This window comes from Haliotis rufescens, unplaced genomic scaffold, assembly GCF_023055435.1.
Source record: "Haliotis rufescens isolate VD_foot unplaced genomic scaffold, xgHalRufe1.0.p SCAF_5, whole genome shotgun sequence".
Taxonomy (NCBI): domain Eukaryota; kingdom Metazoa; phylum Mollusca; class Gastropoda; order Lepetellida; family Haliotidae; genus Haliotis; species Haliotis rufescens.
This window is the reverse complement of record NW_025964223.1, coordinates 58,061,046-58,084,731: the sequence shown is the minus strand read 5'-3', so window position 1 is coordinate 58,084,731 and position 23,686 is coordinate 58,061,046. Positions and strand designations below refer to the sequence as shown.

The 23,686-nt window shown below is 42.2% G+C and overlaps 2 protein-coding genes across 2 annotated transcripts; one reads left to right on the top strand and one right to left on the bottom strand.

Annotated features, from left to right (window-relative positions):
- Positions 1-142: 142 nt before the first annotated feature.
- Positions 143-3,341, top strand: LOC124116370. Its single transcript, XM_048384346.1, has 2 exons — positions 143-1,312; positions 3,309-3,341. Exons 1-2 carry the CDS (start codon positions 143-145, stop codon positions 3,339-3,341), a joined length of 1,203 nt encoding a protein of 400 aa, XP_048240303.1.
- A 6,613-nt stretch (positions 3,342-9,954) lies between these two features.
- Positions 9,955-23,597, bottom strand: LOC124140360 (mitochondrial tRNA methylthiotransferase CDK5RAP1-like). The gene is made up of 12 exons (XM_048384169.1): positions 23,113-23,597; positions 22,139-22,242; positions 21,385-21,520; positions 19,389-19,517; positions 18,748-18,829; positions 17,195-17,315; positions 16,351-16,578; positions 14,789-14,942; positions 13,843-13,973; positions 11,723-11,872; positions 11,181-11,321; positions 9,955-10,138 (listed from the first exon to the last, which is right to left on the bottom strand). The coding sequence occupies exons 1-12, from the start codon at positions 23,444-23,446 to the stop codon at positions 10,028-10,030; spliced, it is 1,821 nt and encodes a 606-aa protein (XP_048240126.1). The 5' UTR covers positions 23,447-23,597; the 3' UTR covers positions 9,955-10,027.
- Between the last annotated feature and the right edge of the window lie 89 nt (positions 23,598-23,686).

The following is a 23,686-nucleotide window of genomic DNA, read 5'->3' as shown; positions in this document are numbered from 1 at the left end:
AGTTCTCATAGACACCATAAACACGTTACTTGTAAAGAACGCAATAGAGTGTCTGGGCACTCAGCCAATGACACCAGGGTTCTATTCTCCAATTTTTCTGGTTCCCAAGAAAAACAGTCCTTAACTGCGTCTCATCTTCAACATGAAAACCTTCAACAAACTATACCTAGAGACTCCTCCACACTTTCGCATGACATCAATCGCTCTACTACGAACGATTATTCATCCCGGCGACTTCATGATCAGCCTAGATATACAAGACGCATACTTACACGTCCCTATCCTGCCAGAGCACCGCCATTTTCTTCGGTTTGTGTTCCTAGGCCAACACTACCAATGGCGAGTGCTCCCATTTGGAATTTCTTCGGCCCCGTGGCTATTTACTCGCCTCACAAAACCCATCGTCAAGTTCCTACACACTCGAGGCATCGTCTTCGAAACGTACATCGACGACTGCATTCAAGCCAACAAGGATTCGAACACTCTACTTCATCACCTCGATTTCTCTCAACGCCTACTTCATCAACTAGGTTGGATCATCAACCCAAAAAAGTCCGAAACTATTCCAACACAACGTCTCCAGTTCATCGGAGCCCTCTTCGACACGAGTCTGGGCAAGATGTTTGTACCCCAAGATCGTTGGGAGAAAATCCAACGCCTCGTTCCATTGGCACTCAAACAGCCAATTTCCTTACGTCAATGGCAACAACTTCTCGGTCTCCTAACATCAGCACAAGCCCTCACCAAGAGAGGTCAACTTCACTTACGGCCAATCCAGTGCTTCCTCAAGCCCTTCCTTCAGGACGACGATTGTCAGGTTCTAATATCTCTTCCAAACCATCTACACCCACACCTCAAATGGTGGTTAACTCCATCAAATGTCTGCGAAGGAGTCTCCTTGCAACCATTCAGCCCGACCCTCCACCTGTTCGTCGACGCCTCAACCGTCGGATGGGGAGCTCATTGCCAAGACCTACAAGTGGCAGGGCGGTGGTCATTAGAAGAAAGCCAGCTTCACATCAACAATCTAGAATTCAAAGCAGTGATTCTGGCAGTGTCTCATTGGTCAACACTCCTTCAGTCCTCCACACTAATGATTCAGTCAGACAACCTATCGGTCGTGTGGTACATAAACAAGATGGGATCCACCAAGTCAACGTCACTTCTATCTCTAGCACTCGACTTCTTCAAACTGATCGACTCACTCAACATTCAAGTTCGAGCGAGACATATTCCCGGCATCGCCAACGTCATAGCCGACTCCCTGTCCCGACCCGACAAACCATCTCCCACGGAATGGCGTCTACATCCCGTGATTTTTCAGTGGATTTGCCAGTTATTTCCGTGCCCAGACGTCGACCTCTTCGCAACCCGCTTCAATACTCAGCTATCCCGGTTCGTATCTCCTATCCCAGACCCCCTAGCCTGGGACCACGATGCGTTAGCAATCCCATGGGAAGGACTACATGCTTACGCCTTTCCCCCAACTGGCATTCTACATCGGGTTCTACAGAAGATATCAACGACCAATCGCCTCACTCTACTTTTGGTCGCGCCCTACTGGCCAACACGCAGTTGGTTCATAACGCTCATTCGTCTCGCAGACAGAAAGTTTTACCATCTACCTCTAAGGGACGATCTTCTGCATCAACCACACTCTCAGCTCCGTCATCCGTCGCCAACAACCCTCAATCTATGCGTTTGGCGCATTTACAGAAATCATTGATAGCTAAGGGTTATTCTGAACGAGTGGCCAAGACCATTGCGGGGGCGCACAGGTCATCTACTAAAGCACTATATGACCATAAATGGAAGGCATTTGAATCGTTTTGTCATTCACATGACATTTCCACACCTGCCACGGCATCCCCGCAACAAATTGCTGAATACCTTCACTATCTTCGATCATCTCGTAAACTAAAAGGTTCGACTCTAGCTACCTATTTAGCTGCGATCAATTCTGTCATCGCAACTACAACGGGCACCAAGATTTCAACAATCGCCGAATTACAATCATTGATCAGATCGTACAAGTTGGCGGACCAAACATCACGTTTTCGACCACCAACTTTGGATCTAAACATCATACTTCGCCATCTAACGTCGGCCGAGTACGAACCTCTCGTCGAGAAAGATTTCGAACACATTTCTTTGAAGACAGTTTTCCTTCTGGACCTTGCAACGGCGGCTCGAGTGAGTGAAATTCACGCTTTAGACGTCAACAGAGTGCGTTTCGAACGAACTGCACATGGGAAAGTATTTTTGGGACTACGATGGGATTTCATCGCCAAAAATCAACTCCCTGGTCAACCCGATCGACTATTCAGTATCCCACCATTGACTGCCCTCTTAAACCCTGACGAAGACATATCGTTGTGTCCGGTACGCGCACTTAAAATCTATCTGGAAGCGGCGAAACCACTTCGTCGATTACGTAAGAGGTTATTCATCCCGCTCTCTGCGGCAGCTACTACGGAGGTATCCCGTACCACAATCTCGTTTTGGATACGCTCAGTGATCCTTCGAGCCTACACCTTCGCTGGCCTACCTGCTCCAGTCGCATCTAATCCTCACGAAACCCGTGCTGTCGCTTCCACCATGGCACTTCACAGTAATTGCTCCTTGACCGCAATTATGGAGGGATTTTTTTGGAAATCCGATACCGTGTTCGCATCCCATTACCTCCGAGACATCTCAGTGATGGACGTTCAAGGCCTTCACCAGTTTGGACCCTTGGTACTCGCACAACAGATCTCCAAGACACACCTGCGCAGATAGGGAGATGTATAACCAGATTTTCATTACATTACATCCATCTCTATTTATAATAAACATTTGTCATGATTATTGGTGTTTATTGTATTCATTCGGGCTTCCCAGACTGAGTATCCGGTTGGAGGGTATAATCACTCGTCTGTAGAGACCTTGGTCTTCAACTTGAAGTCGTCATTAGACGCGGCCGATTTCGGTGTCCCGATCCCTTATTTCAAACACCTCTACTTTAGGTATGTGTGGTGAGTAACGGATCGATGATCCTTTTGTGGATATTGTTGATCGTTTCCTCTTCTCGTTTTTTACCCATCGATTCAATCACTGACATGATTGAGGGTTTGACGAAGCGATAAAAGAGATGCCGAGCGGGTCCAACCTATCGTCCTCTGGAGATAGGAATACCCCGTCTTGTAGATTCGACGACTGGATGTATACTCTCTCGAATATAAGTCGTACTCGTTCGTTTTAGACATGCGATTACGCTTGATTACGTTTGAACATGTTACACATGTTGTACCCGACTTATTGTGTTTCAGTTGTTCACGTATCAGGATCTCAACATTCTTTGAGAGTGTTCTTCTTATCCTGTCTACGAGTTGTTGTTTTTGTGTGTTGTTTTTTTTTTTTTTTTTTTTTTTTGTCTTACGACACTTAACTGTGTTACTGTATTAAGTATTGTACCACTGTTAAGTTCCAGCTTCCTCGTAAATATCCTACGGTTGTGATCTATAGACAAGGGAGTTGCGCCCCACCATCCAACCGTGGGATAAAATGCATAGTGTCAGATAGGATAAGTTTAAAAATTTGAAAATTTTATTATAAATTGTATATTTATATACTTATCCTATCTCACACGTTATATGCCCACCCGTCCATCCCCACATCGCAATTCCTTAGTCTATATGCTCTTGAAAGAGAATGAGTTGACTGGGATAGACACGTGATCAGTACAAGAAGGTCAACCAGCATGCATAGCGCGCATGACCCAGATCTGGGAGGTGACCGTGACGATGTGAGGTATGACAGGGTTAATTAACTTTAGAAGCTGGAAACTTTTATTTCAGATACGTTTCCACTCAGAATCGAAAGAAGAAAGAGAGATGCATAGTGTGAGATAGGATAAGTATATAAATATACAATTTATAATAAAATTTTCAATTTTCAAGATGAAGGGACACTCATCTTTATTTTAATGTGAACCACCACTCCAAAGAAATAACTCTGTTTAACTCTGTAACATACTAAACAATGCAAATATGAAACATATCATATTTTAAGGTGTTTGCATTATTAAACTGGCATCACGATGAGGCAGCATATATTCACACATACATCCGGTCGTGTAGGTCAATATTTGGTGCATCCACCATGTTGGGCGATTAATAATAATAATATAGTTTATTACAGTGTCATGTGTTACAAAGTAATACAACATTTAGCACATACTTAAAATACAAACACCAGGCCTCAGAGGGCCGAAATGACACCTTAAGATATTACAAATATTAAAATACAATTAGATATAAAAAGTAATCATGCACATTCTTAATATCTACATATACACATATTCTCTAACACAATCACATAATGCATGCATGCATGCATGCATACACACATACATACATACGCACGCACGCACGCACGCACGCACGCACGCACGCACGCACGCACGCACACACAATCAATCATTCTAATATTCTCCCGCACATATACTAAACAGACACCCAAACACATTCAGATATACCCCACCCCCTCACTCGAGACATACACACACACACACACACACACTCAACCTTACTCACACCCATACACCCATACCCAAATTCCTGCATCTACACACACTCCATATCCTTTCTTCTGACCATACCAACATTCATATCCCCTCCCCACTCACACCCATGACCCATAACCTCACACACTCAATTACACTTTTCATATTAATGCAGGACACCTTGATGGCATACTGTTGATTAATTTGCGTACGGTTCCCCTTGCCATTGTCCGCCAAGAGCTACCCATAACTGGGCCACGTTGGCGGGTGCTGAGTCTCTGGCGAACACTCTCCGCCCGAGAACATCCCACAGATGCTCATTGGGGACGTGCCAGGGGACTGAGTGGGCCACGTTGGCGGGTGCTGAGTCTCTGGCGTACACTCTCTGCCGGAGAACATCCCACCGATACTCATTGGGGACGTGCCAGCGGGTAGGTCGAATGCCCTTATGCAATCTCGTCGGAGATATTCGCTGGGCACGATGTGCTCTGGCATTGTCTTCTTGCAGTTTCTGCCGATAATCCTAGCGAATGGAACGACAGGACGCAATATTGCGTCAAACTATAGGTGGCGAGTCACATGTCCATTCACAATAAACAAATCAGTTCACCTGTCAGTTGTGATACCGTGCCACACCATGACACTAATGCCCCAATACCGATCATGAACTGTAGCCCTGGCATAGCGCTCACCGCTACGTCGCCAACAAGATTTTCCGCCATCTGTGACTCGGAGGCAAAACCATGATTTGTCTGTAAACAGGGTGTAACGCCTTTGGTGCACAACCCGCCCATAGTGTTGCCCGTCCTACCCAAGTCTTTGTTGAATTTCGCCTTCCTCTTATTGTATGGATTTCTGTTTTGATAACAGGAGCATAATTGAATCTATTGATGTAATTTTTGTTGGTTTGTTTTTTGTTTAACGCCGCACTCAGCACTATTCCAGCTATATGACGGCGGTCTGTAAATAATCGAGTCTGGACCAGACAATCCAGTGATTGACGTATTGATGTAATTAATGTAATGAGACAATCCTGACTAGGTGTTATCTGTTTCACACATGCCACGCCCATGTGTCATTGCAACCCCAACCGTTTGATACTACTTGTCCCACAGTCGAGAAATTAACCTTTTTTATTTGCCAAACATTCGGCAAATTGGCAAATTGAAGTACCCCCACAACCGTACCTACAATTCGCCGTTTTTCCTGTTCATTGAGATACTGCCTCGGAGGCATTGTAAGCGTAGCTCAGTTTCATTTGTGATTGTGAGTTCCCCTTTTGGAGCACACAATGTTGCTTCAATGTGAAGGTGCATAACGTGCTGCTTCTCTAATGAGAAATTGAATTGTGATTAGATCTTGCGTTCAGATGCAAGGCAACGGTATTGTAAATGTACACCTCAAGGACAGCTACATTCAAATCATTAGTTCCCTTAGTTTTTAAAATAAATTGCATTCAATAGTATAACATTCCTGACGACTAATCATTGTCCAAACACAATCCAGTCCAATGTTGTCGGTAGTATACATGGAGAGTAGCACGGGCTCTTCTCTCAAATCCTTCCCCCGAAACCATGGGCGGCCATGTAGCTTCATTCTCGTAATTAATTATATCACTTAAAGGGCAAGTTCACACGGAAATGAACCAATTTTTCTTGTACTTTTTCCACATTAAAAGTGTTAACATAGAAGTGTCATAGACAAAAATATAAAAACATCATATTTAATTAACATATTTTTTGCATTAAAACGATTTATATTTTTCACATTTACCAAGTGTTCTATTTCCATAACAAAAACACCATGGCTTATGCCCCTTGCAATATGACGTCATTGGTGCCAATTGATAAACATTATGACGTCATCATGCTTTGTTAGAGCCGCTTCACGTGGTGTAGGTACAGTTTTGTGATTCTAGCGTCTCAGATGCCAGCCAGAATTGTGTTATGCTGAGTCACCACTGCGCCGGAGTGTGTCGTAGGCCATGTTGTTTTACCGAAAACTTGTACTTGATATCTTTTGCGTTCAGAATAGACAGGGACCCAGTTGAATTGGCACCAATTACGTCATAATCTAAGGGGGATAACTCAGGCCTGTTTAGCTCGAAAAACGAAGGCCTCATAACGGCATATCATTTTCACACTATTGTGAGCTTCCTACTTTCACTGTGAAAAAAATGAGTTTACATTTTCAAACACAGACATTAACTAATTCTAAAATTGCGTTTTGTTTAGAAAAAGAAAGAAAGTGATTTTTGCGTGTACACTTCCCCTTTAACATTGGACAATGTATTCACGCAGTAAACAAAGATCAGGGCCGACGGAGGTCGTATGTCCTTCAACGAACACAAGCTGTGCTGCCCACAGCTGGTGACTTTCTAATCTGTTGGAACAATGCGGTGGTTAGGACAGTCAACGAACCAGCAGATTTCGTTAAGGTTTGTAATCTTGTTGGTGTTTGTTTTCGCGAGGCTATATCACAACGGATAAATACCATCCGTATGAACAATAACAACCACCTTAATTCACTCTAGGGAATCACCAGCGGTGGAACTTGGTCAAAACAATTCATTAAAATTACACATATAACATGACACGTCCAGGATGACAAGTCCGTCAACACAATGATTGAATTCATTCTTTATGAATAAACAGTAACGCTGTGTAGAATATTTTTCGGATAAACATTGAACTCTACATGTACAGATGATACAAACAGTGTTACATTGTTCAGAAAGTATGTTATGAAGTAACAGCATGTAACCTTGTAGGTCATAATTTCAAATTTTTCAAAAAACAAGTTTATACCAATGTATTATTTGTTTATGCAGACAAGTCTACTCCAACAATTGCCAAAGTACAATAAACACAATGGATCTGTCTTCAATTAAGATAGTAGTCAGGAATAAGATGAACTTCGATGTTTTCTTGATAACAGATATATGTTTGGTGTTCAATAGTTTAGCAAACAAATATTTCTTAACCAATCGTTATAATATTTATTAATCAAAATAGCCCGTTTATTGGAAAGCGACTTACAACGAAACAGGTAGTCCCCAAGTGCATTTGTATCACCCAGTGTACTTGGGCGGTCTTCATGAGGTATACCTGCCCCTCTACCCGTCTCTATTGGCAATTTATGGTTACATGTACGGAAGAAAAGTAAAGGTTGGGAAACATTTCGAGGCAGTAGCAAGTAATTTTCAAATGATGGATCGTCTATAAGATATCTGAAGTAATTCCCCTTTGAAGAATTGACGAAACCACTTCTCCATGACTGGATAAACTGAAGACGGGGGGTATTCTCAAGTTGACTTAAAATGTATGCTTTGTTACAGAGACCATATCGGTATATGGTCTCTGTTTGTTATAATAAAAAAAGACGCGACATCAGTTTTATGCTGTGAAGACTGACTCAGCTTTCAATTGATGTCGGGGCTTGGATTATTTGTATGTTTGTGGATGAATATGAATCATTTCCTTAAAAACGGATAGACTAGACAAATTTTCATCTTGTATTGTTAGTACATTTCCTGATAATCGTCAGTTTGGTTTTGAGGGAGGTGCGATAGTGTCCTTGTATTTAAAAAATAAACGACGGTGAGAGTTGTTTATCGTACAATGAAACACTGCCGGGAGAATAAACCATGAGGTGTGAAGCCCCGAGTTGTTAATTTTCTCTGCAGTGTTTTATTGTATGATAAACAACGACCACGAGTTGTTTATTTCTTATATGAGATATCAACATTACGTATAGCCTCTTTAAGGATGTTACTAAAACGCACAAGCTTTCACAAATATTTACCCGTATTGTAATAATGACTCCCTGAATCGAATCCGAAATCGGCAATGTCGGATAAAGTCCATTTTATGCACAGGTGGGTATTTCCCGTATATTCTCACAATCATCACGTCAGTTACCTGTACCTTTTCTCCCAATACCGATTGTCATATCCCTCCCGCTTTGGGATGCGATCGTTCGGTCATCACGTTTATCTGCGGTCATCACGTTTATCTGCGTTGCCCAGCTACATCTATGGGAAACAACAAGCTAGACACCCATACCTCGTGGGTTTCACCGAAGTGGTAAACGTCTCAGACCAGCATCACTTCGGGATTTCCTCCCACATTAAGCTGACATCCCAAGTGCAAAGTTGTCCCACACAATTGATCTTGGTGCGTTAGGTTTGGTACGTCCCAATCTGTTGTCTGACATTGGGAGAGTACCCAGGTTTGCTGCCAGGAATACAGCCCTTCTGACAATCTGGGTAATGCAGACGGCTGCAGTTTGGGGGAGTCTTCACATTCTCCGAAAGGTTTCTGTTGGTTTCGACTCGGCAGTGCTTCCTGGGAGAAGTCCAATTCGCTGTCTGGGCTGCGTGCAGGGGGGGGGGGGGGGGGTGATGATGATTAGCCTAACCAGCCCGACTGTGCCAGGATCCCCTAAACCCTCTTTGCTGCATTCATTTATTTTAATCTGTATAATAATAATGACATGGTACGACTCAGAATATGTAGAGGACCTCATGGAAAAACGATAAATACAAAATTCTTTGGAATAGGCCAGTATACAACCTCAGACCTATCCAGACCCCAAAACTGATCATGTCCTTTTTGATAAATACACTGAAATCATTCATATCATTGAAATTACTGTCCCTTTTGACACTATTGTGATTGACAAGAATCGGGGAAAACATGGCAAATCTGCGGACATCGCTTTGAAATGTAACGCTTGCATCCCAAGTACCAAGTAACTGGTAAAAGATTTTAATGAGATTGTTTGGAATATCATCACATTTTACTTGTCATCGGTAGTGAAAGACATGCTTACCGTTTCGTGAACACCTGGTGTCATCACTGATATTTAGTGACCCATTCATATAATTTTCACCACTATTTTGATATTTACACCCAATGGAATCTGTTTCATCAGATAACGAAGACTGGTTATTCTCTGGCATTAACGTTTCATATACTGAACTAAATAAAGGTAGGGATCATGAATATATTTTGGGTCATTTTGATGAAACTGTGTGCTCAGTCAGTCAACACTACAAAAACCTTTCCCCCCAAACATTCATGATCTCTAACATTTTTTGTTCAGTATATGTACAACAGTGTCAGTAATATTTCAGTATTGTCGAATAATCGAGTCTGGGGCAGACAAAACATGTGATTGATATCATGAGCAACCAAGTCACAGAGCCCCCTGATCCACCTGACCAATCCTTGTTTTAGCCTCTTAATGCTGTGCGCCAGGAAGTGTAACAACAAGAACCATATTTTAACGTCTTTTGGTATGACTAGACCGGGATCGAAAACCTAACTTTCCGCTCTCTGAGCAGATGCTCTACCACTAGACCATGGAGTCAGTCCAGAATCCCCAGAACACACAGCAAACACAAGTACTGATTTCCAACAATACACACATTTATTCCTCTGTTGCTCATACATTATCCACACACACACACACATGGAGTCTCTACGTTCTTGTGGCCTGGACTCTGGTTACTGTGTTCTGGTGGTGGAAGCTCTGTAGTGTGGAGTGGTACAGAGGAACACCCTTCAACACCTGGGAGGAACACGACGTCACCTGGAACACCAGCAGTAGCAGTGAAAGATAGGGTGATATTATAGTGAGTGAGTGAGTGAGTGAGTGAGTGAGTGAGTGAGTGAGTGAGTGAGCGAGCGAGTGGAGTTTCATCCCCATCTTCAGTAATATTCCAGTCATATCACAGTTGTTCCTTGTGACCTGTGAAATAACTTTCTACGATGCTTCCCCACCCACTAAATGAATCACAGATCTCTTATAACCCACCTAACATGATTTGTTGTTTGTTTGTTGTTTAATGCCACACTCAGCAATATTCCAGATGGCGGTCTGTAAATAATCAAGTCTGGACCAGACAATCCAGTGATTGATAGATATCATGAGCATCGATCCTCGCAATTGGCATACAAAGACATGCATCAACGAAGTCAGCGAGCCTGCCCACCCGATCCTGTTATTTGCCTCTTATGACAAGCATAGTCGTCTTTTAAGGCAAGCATGGGTTGCTGAATCGGGTATACCTTACATGAACAAATGCAGGATAGGTTTAGGTGGCTAAACCCTGTTTATCTGGGAACTCCACCTTCAAGCGGGTTCCGGCTGGAAATTGTTTGTATGCAAAGAAAATGAAACTACTGTGTGCCAATGATTCAGTGTCAAGAAACTTGATAATCCAGATGAATTCAGCAGAAATGCTACCAGATTACCAGGGTTTCCTTTTAATATAAGTGAGTGAGTGAGTGAGTGAGTGAGTGAGTGAGTGAGTGAGTGAGTGAGTGAGTGAGTGAGTGAGTGTGTGAGTGAGTGAGTGAGTGAGTGAGTGAGTTGGGTTTAACGCCGCTTTTTAACATTATTCCAGTTATATCATGGCGTGTCAGCTTAATGTGGGAGGAAAGCCCGAAGTGATGCAGGTCTCAGACGTTAACCACTTCGGTGAAACCCACGAGCATGGGCATGGTGCTGACAAACCTAGAAACATAATCGGGGCGAACCAGGATTCGAACCCACAATCATAGGTTTTTTATATAGGATGTTGCATGCATAGTTATGGTAGTTGAGTAGATAAAGCTGTAGTGTGGACTACCTGCACCACCACATAGTCCCCAGGGGAGACAACCCGCTGCTGTTTGGACCCCGCACAAGACGGCACATCCATCTTGGGGAATATGACTTTAGTGTTGGCATCGTTTCGCCCTGCGAACTCCTGCACACTTTTCTTACTGTCCTGTAAAAAGGATAAAAAGTATATTAAATAGATCTACTCATGAAAATACTTTAAATCAAGACTAAATCTTAGTGAGTGAGTTAATGAGTGTGTGAGTGAGTTGGGTTTAATGTCGCTTTTAACAGTATTCCAGTTATATCACGGCGTGTCAGCTTAATGTGGGAGGAAAGCCTGAAGTGGTGCAGGTCTCACATTTACCACTTCGGGGAAGCCTTCGGTATTATGCTGACAAACCTAGAAATATAATATGGAGGAACCGGGATTCGAACCTACAATGATAGGTTTCTGGTGTACCCAAGGGACGCAACACTGCACAGTGAATTGCGGCGCCTTAGACGACTGGACCACCCGTGCCCACACAGAGATTGACTTGATAGGAACACCAGGCTAATGCCACTCACCCCTTCAACAAGGACCAGGTGCTGGCAGCCAATCTGAGCTGTGTGGAGCTGCTGGGCTCCCTGGCGGAAAGCTCCTATCAGCTCCATGTGGCGTCTTGACTTGACATCCTCGGGAACATCATCACTAAGGCGATGGTAGGCTCGAGTTTTCTGGATACATGAATATACAATTAATTGAGCTGTTGAATAATATGGCAATATATGTATAAAAGATTAGGATATTTCCACAGCAATCACAAATGTATAAACATGATAAACAAGAGATGGCGAAGATATACCGATAAAAGCGTCTGTGAACTGTTTCCATAATCCTCCCCCAGGATGCAGAATTGTCTGTTTAGTTCTTACTATTTGAAAATCACGAAAATGTATTTTGTATGGTAAAAATATCATTTATACTTATCCTGACTCATACTAATTGCTTTTCTCTACTCATTTCCAAGAGGTAGTGGAAACTTCCAGTGCTGTGTTCCCAAAGAACAGAAAAAAACTCTCACCCGAATGCACCCTGTTCTGTGCAGGGGCACCACAACGATGTGACCAAGCGAGATTCTCATCATTTTCCTACTTAATGGTCCAAAGACACATCAGGGGACAGTGGGGACGGTTTGGAGGGTACTCATGCATATGAGTCAAGATAAGTATAAATGATATTTTTATCATGAAAAATACATATTTTACCTTATCCAGACTAATACTAATTGCTTGAATCTCACAGTTGGCGTTGGGTTTCATGTGCAAGTGTTATTCAGTCATGATCTATTCTCTAAACCCTGAGGGAACATGGTTAGACATTGTGTTGGCTCTTCTTCTGTCTGAACCACCTGCTTTTTCATAAAAAGGAGCAAATCTTATGATTTCATGGGTTTGATAAGGATTACAAAGAAATAATTCCAGTTGGTCTAAAACGATTTTGGTGTTGAGAGAAGGACGTAAACTTTATCGTCTTCACGCATATTCTGGATTACTTAGTAAAACAGGGGAGCATGGACTCTCGGTCGGTAGTTATGGAACAGTAACCTGACGTCAACAAGTCTACGTGATTGTGGGTCAGTATGACTTCTTGTCTATCTTCTTGTAGGTACCGTTAGTTGCTATGCAACTACTAGTGGTCCAAATTCCTGAATGCCAGCAACATTCCTGTGGCAAAATCTCAGAGATAATGATTTCGCAAAGTGGGTATCAGATCTCCAGAAAGAACTTATCCTTAATGGTGGTGATGGAGCAGTTACTGTGAAGGGCCAGTGTGGAAGCTATGGCTCTGACTTAGTGTGGGTTGGACACTGAAGGTGGGTCTAACCCTGCTGCCCTGTAGGCTCTGAATGGAGCTGCTCTCATCCAGGAGGAGATCAGTGTTCTGGAGAATTGTGCAAATGTTTCCTCCCTCAAAGGGGCTCTAAAACTACACTTACATATAGTGTATATTTTCATGCCAAAAATGGGGGTGAGGAGTATTTAAGAGCCAAAAAAATCCAAAAATCTAAACCAAATCCAAAAAATAATCATTAGATATGATGAATGCATCATTTAAGAATGTAATCCGAGTAAAAGATTTTATTGAAAAAGGTCAACATTGACAGGATGGCTTGGATTACTGAGCACAGAAAAATTTCCCAACTGGCTCGTTGGAGCGAAAATGAGAGAGTGACGTGTCAACTGGAGTGGGCACACAGTTCCGGTGCACCTGTACGGGACAGAGATGCACTCGGTTGAGATATTTTTCTGTTCTCTGGGAACACAGTACAGGAAGTTTCCACTACCTCTTGGGAATTGGGAAGAGATTAGCAATTAGTATGAGTCAGGATAATGTAAAATATATCATTCATATTCTAACTATTAAATACAAGACACTAGCCCAGCAAAATTTTAAAAACAATATTTGTTGATCATTCTTTAAGTAAACAGTAGTCCTCAAACACAAAAACTACAGTGATGCTGGCTCTCAAACACAAGACACTACGGTAACACTAACAGCAGCTCTCAAACAGACACTACAGTAACAGCAGCTCTTAAACAGACACTACAGTAACAGCAGCTCTCAAACAGACACTACAGTAACAATAACAGAAGCTCTCAAACACAGACAGACACAGCTGACAGTGCAGTTCCCTCATCCATACCTGTCTCATGCTGTAGGGAAAGCAGTAGGCAAAGTTGTACTTCACTTGTCTGATGAGGTCCAGAGTGTCGTGATGAGCCGCCTCTGTCTCCCCACAGAAACCCGCAATGAAGTCACTTGTCAAGGCCACCCCTGAAGTAGACAGACCATGTTGACTGCTGACAGGGAGTGGTGGATATGTCACCTCTTTGATTTCCATTTAAATATTTGTACCATTAGAACAGCTGGAATACTCAGGTGTAGCTGACCAGGTGAGGTCAGCTGATATGAGGCTTAACTTCACATTGAGATTGTTGCACTTGAATAGAAACGTGCATGCAGGTGTGCAGCTGGTTGTACTAGTCCGGACTGATGCCGATTTATAGTGCTATCCCACTGAGATACCATGCCACAGTTTAAGATATATACTGACTCCAAATCGACCTGCCTTTCCTTTATCCTCCAAATGCCTAGGTCCAGGCAGGGTTACAACAAGTACCATCTTCTAACAGGAACGACCTGACGTAAACCGACCAGGCAGGATGGATCTGATGTTAACCTACCAGGCAGGATGGACCTGACGTTAACCTACCAGACAGGATGGACCTGACGTTAACCTACCAGGCAGGATGGACCTGACGTTAACCTACCAGGCAGGATGGACCTGACATTAACCGACCAGGCAGGATGGACCTGACGTTAACCTACTAGGTAGGATGGACCTGACGTTAACCTACCAGGCAGGATGGACCTGACATTAACCGACCAGGCAGGATGGACCTGACGTTAACCTACTAGGTAGGATGGACCTGACGTTAACCTACCAGGCAGGATGGAGCTGACATTAACCTACCAGGCAGGATGGACCTGACGTTAACCTACTAGGTAGGATGGACCTGACGTTAACCTACCAGACAGGATGGACCTGACGTAACCTACCAGGCAGGATGGACCTGACGTTAACCTACCAGGCAGGATGGATCTGATGTGACTGACCAGGTCCAGGTAGGCCTCCCTGGTGTAGCCTCGTCTCATGGCAGCCAACACCTGATTGTTGCCGCTCTGGGCCGGCAGGTGGATCTGAGTACAGATGTTGGGCGTCTCTTGAATCAGATGCAGCACCTAACATGTGAAACTGATGTTAGACTGAAATGACATAACATAATTCATCCTGAGACACTATCTTATTCTATTTTTTGGCATTTTGTTCAAAGAATGACATTACAAGTCATGGTGAATCTAATGTAGACAGATTCAGAACATTCATGTCAGCCATCTTGAATCTAGTGGTTTCCGCTTCCAAATATAAAGCAGTGCACATAGATATTCTAATTATATTTTAGTGGTGCTTCAACTAATGGTTTGCTCATTTCACAGATGATAGGTGTGAATTCTACTTTAAACTCAGGCAGAATGTCCACCAAAAACAAATGACCAGGAGAACCAGCTCAAGAGCCAGGTGTACCAAGTTGTGTTGAAGGGAGACAAGACTTTTGCTAATAGCTACAGCCAGTCCTAGCAAACTTGGGGATAAGTCTTCTTCTTGTCTCTTTGTTGTTGTTTTTTTAAAAACATTTTTTTTAGTAATTTCAGTGGGATGTTACATTTCCACATGTTCAGGCATAATTGTTTCATGTACATTGTCAGGTCAAGTATGTGACTGTGAGATGCAGTCAGACAGAATGCATATATGATGTTCTGCAGAAAAAATATTCCTCTTGACATATGGACAGTGGGGACATCAAGTTGATCTAACAAAAGGATCAGGTGTTAGATATTTTCTGATATAAGTGAGTGAGTGAGTGAGTGAGTGAGTGAGTGAGTGAGTGAGTGAGTGAGTGAGTGAGTGAGTGAGTGAGTGAGTGAGTGAGTGAGTGAGTGAGTGAGTGAGTGAGTGAGTGAGTGAGTGAGTGAGTGAGTGAGTGAGTGAGTGAGTGAGTGAGTGAGTGAGTGAGTGAGTGAGTGAGTGAGTGAGTGAGTGAGTGAGTGAGTGAGTGAGTGAGTGAGTGAGTGAGTGAGTGAGTGAGTGAGTGAGTGAGTGAGTGAGTGAGTGAGTGAGTGAGTGAGTGAGTGAGTGAGTGAGTGAGTGAGTGAGTGAGTGAGTGAGTGAGTGAGTGAGTGAGTGAGTGAGTGAGTGAGTGAGTGAGTGAGTGAGTGAGAGGTTTTACGCTGCTTTCAGCAATATTCCCGCAATATCACAGCAGTAATGAGTGAGTACAGTTCTGTGTTGCTTTTAGCAAGATTCCAATATTCCAGCAATATCATGACAGGGGACAGCAGGAATGGGCTTCACACAATTTATCCATGTTAGGAATCAAACTCAGTCCTTCAGCATGACAAGCAACCACTTTAACCACAAGGCTACCCCACTGCCACTACAGTGCCTGTGACAGTATGTACTTGTCACAACTGTGCTCACTGTGCTTCAGTACCAGCAATCAGAGACACACAAGCCCTCAAAGGCTCAATAATAAACTGGAATCTGGAAACCAAAATCTCAAAATGCTACCTCTGTTTTACACATTCTTACTTCATCAGGGAAGTCTTTCGGGTGAGGTGACGTGAATCTGATTCTCATCTCGGGGTCAACCGACGCCACTTTCTCCAGCAGCTCAGCAAATCTCAGGCCTCCCTGGCGGGGCTTGTACACCGTCCTGAAACCGGCACTCAGCTGGGTGGCGCCAATTTGGGGAGTCTGCTCCGAGCTATCACGGTAACTGTTGACATTTTGTCCGAGCAGAGTTACCTCCCTTACACCCTATGAACACAGAACATGTGCAACATCAGTGGCTGTTTGTTTGTTTGTTTGTTGTTTACTCTCACCAATATTCCAGCTATATGATGGTGGTCTGTAAGTAATCAAATCTGGACCAGACAATCCACTGATTGACATCATGAGCATCGATCTACGCAATTGAAATAAGATGACATGCATCAACCAAGTCAGCAAGCCTAACCCCCCAATTTCTTTACTCATGTCCGATAGGGAATAGTTTGACAGTAGCCCTGGCAAAATGTATTTAGATACACGTATAAAACGATGTGGCCAGCTTTGTTCAAACATATAAAAGTCAGAAGGAACTTGTGTTGTGCCCTTAAGCCTACAATGGTCTTAAGTCTACAATATTCATGAGTGGGCGTGACTTATGTATGCACGTGTTCATAGTCATGAAGAAATGCGAACATTAGAGACTTAAAATTGTCATGTAACCATGTAGTTATATAGTGAATTTTTGTCATGAAACTAACCACAGGTCCGGATAATCCTGTGGGTACCCGGGTCCTACTCAGGACCCACCCAACCTGAGTACCCGAGCTACCGTTCCCAGCCCTACTGTCTGGTGTGTACAGGTGACACAGTACAAGACACTGACCTGCTCCGCGAGTCCCTGCACCTCATCCAGTATGGAGGAGATGGGTCTGCTCCTCTCCCTCCCGCGAGTGAAGGGCACGATGCAGTAGGTGCACATGTTGTCACACCCACGCATGATGGACCTGGCAACAACAACCATCATATGTACTGCACCCTTTATACTCGACTCACAACTTCACAATCTTCATGCAACATCTCCTGTACATGGACTACCTTGTTGTCCGCTGAGTGTTTACAGCAAGGTGAGTGAGTGAGTTTGGTTTAACACCGCTTTTAACAGTATTCCAGTTATATCACGGCGTGTCAGCTTAATGTGGGAGGAAAGCCCCAAGTGATGCAGGTCTCAGACGTTTACCACTTCGGTGAATCCCACGAGCACGGGTATGGTGCTGACAAACCTAGAAACATAATCGGGGCGAACCGGGATTCGAACCCACAATCATAGGTTTCTGGCATGCCCAAGGGACGCAACTCTGCACAGCGAATCGCAGTGCCTTAGACGACTGGGCCATCCATGCCCCCGATTACAGCAAGGAGTCTGCAAGGAGGTCATCTTTACAAAACAATGTAGATTGTCATCACGTTAGTTATACCACTGATTTTACACAAGAGACTTGTCTGGGAGTATAGTATTCCTGGTCAATTGAATATCAGGGCTCCATTCCACAAAGCGATCGTATCACAATTAAAGACGATGATAACTCCCATCGCCTCAGTTATACCACTGATTTTACACAAGATACAGGATTCATTTGAATATCCGGGCCGCATTCCATTAAGCGATTGCTAAGATGACGTTAACTCCCATACTTTAAAATTGACTAACAACTGTCTTTGGGCTACGACCGTCATGTTCAACAGGCCCTGATCATAAAATATAAAGAGACTGCAGCATAATTAGTGTTTTTGTCTTCATGTTCCTCTGAAAGCTTTCCTCATCATGTAATCAGGGTAATACACACACATTCTTCTGATTATTTTCTTCCCAGTTTTCCCAGTTTTTTTACAAAAAATTTGCCATGAGCAAATCTTTGTCCTGTGTCAGGTAAATGCCTTGAGTTAGTTCAGAGAAGAAGTTGAAAGTTAATGCAGAGCTACAGATAAGCAGCGTATTTGTGTAAAATACTCCCCAAAAATATTCAAAACCCAATTACTTTCAATTAACTTGCATACAGAAATGCATGCATTAATTGAAAAACTCAAATGTATCAAAACAGCATGCGTAATTACCCAATAAAGCTTTTCCAGCATGCGTACAAAGGAGCTAATTTCTGAAACACAATTACGAGCTAATTTAATTTGCAAGTCAAGCCTTAATATTTAAAACAGTTATATACATCTATAAAACCCAACAGAGTGATGATTAGATCAGTGAAAAAATATTGGTTACCCAATGAAAAATGTATTAACCCAATTAAAATAGAAACCCTAGAGTAGAAATTTAATTGCTCAAAAACGTATCTGGAGCTCTGTTAATGGATGGATGAAGGGAAGATGGACAAGGTGATAAACCAAAAACGAATCCTAAAATGAGATATCTATGAAGACACTTACACAAAAGCTGATTTAGAGTCTTGGTTGAGTCTGACAGGAACAACATCTGCATATGTTTCTTCTAGAGACAGCAGGACATTCACTGCAACAAGAGTGAGTAAGTGAGTGAGTTTCATGCTGTGTGGGGTCAGTCCTGTGACAATGTGTCAAGAAAGCCTGAAGTGTACCACCTCGGTGAAATCTATGGCAAGCATGCAAGTTCCTATGTAAGTGTAACAATCTTGACCACAACTTTAAACCCCATTTCACCACACCTCATCACCAGATTTCTAAAAGGGCCACAAAGGGGACTCTTATTAGAATATTATTTTGGTGAAAAAAAACAGTGTTGAAAGATAAATTTCATTGTTTATGCTGACAGCCTGAAATGTTTATGTACGACAGATATATTTTTCCAGAATTAAATTCCCCATAATTAAGGGTGCATATAACACACGAGTGTGTATTATACGTGAAGAAATAAGTCTTGTGTACATTGATCAATTGGAATGGGTGCTAATTGGGATTGTTTACTAGCCAATATATTAGCAAATATTGCAATGGGCGCTTATTAGAGCGGGGCGCTTATTACTTTGAATACGGTAATTGTTGCCAAAATGTATGTGAAGGCTGAAGCCTGCTATGAGTACATGGCACCTGACCTGCTGCCTGGTTGTTCCGTGTGACGGCCAACATGCGCGGCAAGTCTCGGTAGGCATCAGGTCCACACACCAAGTCCACCATCTTCTCTCTGTCTACAATCTTGGACTTTAACCGCTCCGCCATGCAACCTTGAGGAAATGTTCATCTTACTGGGAGGCAAATGTAGCAGGAAATGAACATGAATAATAGCATCGTGCTCTCACTTGATTAGATTCAAATAACGGACCAAATGTGTAGTGGGAAAATGCCACTGAAAAGCAGATTTAATCGTTTTGTCTAACTATTCCATGGCTTTCATAGAAGCTGCACTGTATCTCTGCCACACACCATGTCTAGGAAGTATATTATTCAACTTCTGATAGGGATAGAGAGCATCCAGGTGGGTCTGAATGTGACATTGGTTGGATATGTCTGAATGTGACATTGGTTAGATATGTCTGAATGTGACATTAGTTGGATATGTCTGAATGTGACATTAGTTGGATATGTCTGAATGTGACATTGGTCAGATATGTCTGAATGTGACATTGGTCGGATATGTCTGAATGTGACATTGGTCAGATATGTCTGAATGTGACATTGGTCGGATATGTCTGAATGTGACATTGGTCGGATATGTCTGAATGTGACATTAGTTGGATATGTCTGAATGTGACATTGGTTGGATATGTCTGAATGTGACATTGGTCAGATATGTCTGAATGTGACATTAGTTGGATATGTCTGAATGTGACATTAGTTGGATATGTCTGAATGTGACATTAGTTGGATATGTCTGAATGTGACATTGGTCGGATATGTCTGAATGTGACATTGGTCGGATATGTCTGAATGTGACATTGGTCAGATATGTCTGAATGTGACATTGGTCGGATATGTCTGAATGTGACATTGGTCGGATATGTCTGAATGTGACATTAGTTGGATATGTCTGAATGTGACATTGGTTGGATATGTCTGAATGTGACATTGGTCAGATATGTCTGAATGTGACATTAGTTGGATATGTCTGAATGTGACATTAGTTGGATATGTCTGAATGTGACATTAGTTGGATATGTCTGAATGTGACATTGGTCGGATATGTTTGAATGTGACATTGGTCGCATATGTCTGAATGTGACATTGGTCAGATATGTCTGAATGTGACATTGGTCGCATATGTCTGAATGTGACATCAGTTGGATATGTCTGAATGTGACATTGGTCGGATATGTCTGAATGTGACGTTAGTTGGATATGTCTGAATGTGACATTGGTCGGATATGTCTGAATGTGACATAAGTTGGATATGTCTGAATGTGACATTGGTCGGACATGTCTGAATGTGACATTGGTCGGATATGTCTGAATGTGACATTGGTCGGATATGTCTGAATGTGACATTAGTTGGATATGTCTGAATGTGACATTGGTCGGATATGTCTGAATGTGACATTAGTTGGATATGTCTGAATGTAACCGATTGCTCGGATATGTCTGAATGTAACCAATTGCTTGGGTATGTCTGAATGTGATATTGGTCGGATATGTCTAAATGTGACTGATTGCTTGGGTATGTCTGAATGTGACATTGGTTAGATATGTCTGAATGTGACATTGGTCGGAGATGTCTGAATGTGACAGTGGTCGGATATGTCTAAATGTGACATTGGTCGGATATGTCTAAATGTGACTGATTGCTTGGGTATGTCTGAATGTGACATGTCTGAATGTGACTGATTGCTTGGATATGTCTGAAAGTGACCGATTGCTCTGATATGTCTGAATGTGACTGATTGCTTGGATATCCTGAATGTGACTGATTGCTCAGATATGTCTGAATGTAACCGATTGCTTGGATATGTCTGAATGTTAGTGACTGTCCAGATGTCTGTCTGTCTGAATGTGACTGATTGCATATGTTGCATATGTTGTCATACGATTAGTTGTCATCTCGTTAGGAGTGAAATATCTCGGTATACCTATCCAATGGTAAGTAGTATATTTCGGTACCTAATATCCCTATTTTCATGGGTGGAGCTTTCTTGCCACGCCTCGTCTTCAGTGTCTTCAGATACTCCAGCCTGTTCCAGATCTTTTCCTCCGCTCCCTCCCTGATCGCACATGTCATCACCAACACCACGTCAGCCTGTAGCAGGCAATACATGCACAAGCAATAACATAAACATTACACTGTCTCCAAAACCACGTCAGCCTGTAGCAGGCAATACATGCACAAGCAATAACACAAACATTACACTGTCTCCAAAATAAATTCAATCAACATAACTGAATCCAATTACAAAAATCTTGGAGACTAATTTTTTATTTTCTACAAAATATTTGTAGCCATTACTAAAAAAAGATTACTTATCACATCATACCAAAATAAATATTCAAGCTTCATCATGTCTAATTATTACATAGAGACAAATAATACATGTTAATTGTTATGCATTTGAGTGAGTGCGTGAGTATGGTTTTACGCCGCTTTTTGCAATATTCCAGCAATATCACGGCGGAGGACACCAGAAATGGGCTTCACACATTGTACCCATGTTGGGAATCGAACCCGGGTCTTCGGCATGACGAGCGAACACTTTAACAACTAGGCTACCCGACCGCCCCCTTATGCATTTGAAAGGTTTCAGTACTGTACTCTACAAACAAGCATTCTCTGTATCGCTAGGGTTGTCACAAAATGTTTGCATGCCTAAGTATCCCAATGCATCAAAGCCATGGACTATCTTGAAACCCCTAGCCATACCTCTTTCAGATTGTCAGCTCTTGAGAAGTCACTCTTCTTCAGGATTGACCAAGCAACCTCCGTGTCACTAACATTCATCTGACATCCATATGTCTCAAAATATACTGAAAATGAATAATTTCATACTGATTGTAATATAATTCTATCATTAACATTTGCACATTGTAATCATGGTAATGTTACAGACATTTCAATCATGTCACTTATAACAAATAGTAATCATGACTGTGAGTTCGGTTTCATGCAGCTGTCAGCATCACTGCAGGGAATCCCAGAATGGACTTCACACACTGCACTCCTGAGGGGAATCAAACCTAGGTCCTTGGTGTGACAAGACAACGCTTCAGCCACAAGGCTACCCACAGCCCTGACTATGATATACAACAACATGTGTTGTCATTATAATCTCAACAAGATGCTTTCTGTTCAAATCGTAATGCAAAAGTTTCAATATAATACATTGATATACATTATATAATATTATACAAACCAGTCTCTGAAATATTTCATTTTAAATAGCAATACCAAATATAACTTATCATAATAATATATCATTCATAAGGACCAGGTATTGGCTAGTTTGACTATTTGTAAAATCATCAACACCGTGTGAATCACTGGTTAGAGATTTATGGGCAACAATAACTCTAAATCGTTTTGCCAGCGCCATTTTAATTATCCTGCGTAATCACCAGATGCCAATTAGTGCTGAACACAAATCAAACAAGTCGGGATTATAGTCAATACTAAGCAAATTTTAAATATGTGAAGAAATACCATCTATATTTCAATACTTTCAAAGTAAGTGTGTTGTTGCCCGTTAACTTTTAACTTTCACTGTTATATTGGGTTCACTGCAATCACAGTTGCAAAGAAGTTAGAGCCACATTTGTACATTTTTGACAATTGTTCGAACAAAGATTTTTTCAGTTAAAATGATTATTTTTCATGGCAATTTGGAAGAATGAATCTACCTTTTCTGTTTTGTCCACTGTAACTGGTATCCTCAACGTATGGAATACTCTCATCACAATCATTCTGCAGCGGAGGATTTACACTTCTATGTGTCACAAAGTCTTTCAATCCTGGGCCCGTTTCTACTTTGCTTTTGAAATTATTGTTCGAGACAGTTTTCTGCGAATGCCTCATCAATTGACTTGAGTGATACTGGCACACATGAATACACCTTGGAAGATACAGGATTCGCCTTCCCTGCATGCCGCAACATTGTTGTTTGGTTCTAAACCCGGATAAGTTTAACAAATGTCGAATTCTCGACAAGGAGTTTGTGTAATATCCGCAAGTCATAATTCAGGGAAAGATGTTATAGAATAACTACTAATGCAGACTTGCAAATGGGACCAGTGGGCAATGTGTGTGTGTGTTTCTTGGAATGTGCACGGCTGGAAAAGTGATATTAGCAGCCATACTGAAGACCTTCACCTTCACTCAACGCAAAATACGAACTAAGGAAAGGTTACGAAAGAGGAAAAAGTACATATGCTTTAAAAGACAAATTCTCCTTTATCAATCATTTTAAATATATAT

What these genes read in the sequence shown, in the direction of transcription:
- LOC124116370 (XM_048384346.1), top strand. Translation starts at nt 143, where the DNA reads ATGAAAACCTTCAACAAACTATACCTAGAGACTCCTCCACACTTTCGC. An exon ending in CGGAATGGCGTCTACATCCC is followed by an intron (nt 1,313 to 3,308) that starts GTGATTTTTCAG and finishes ATTGTGTTTCAG; the next exon opens with TTGTTCACGTATCAGGATCT.
- LOC124140360 (XM_048384169.1), bottom strand. Translation starts at nt 23,446, where the DNA reads ATGACTTGCGGATATTACACAAACTCCTTGTCGAGAATTCGACATTTG. An exon ending in ACGGAACAACCAGGCAGCAG is followed by an intron (nt 18,830 to 19,388) that starts GTCAGGTGCCAT and finishes CTCTTGTTGCAG; the next exon opens with TGAATGTCCTGCTGTCTCTA. An exon ending in TGCAGGGACTCGCGGAGCAG is followed by an intron (nt 16,579 to 17,194) that starts GTCAGTGTCTTG and finishes CTGTGTTCATAG; the next exon opens with GGTGTAAGGGAGGTAACTCT.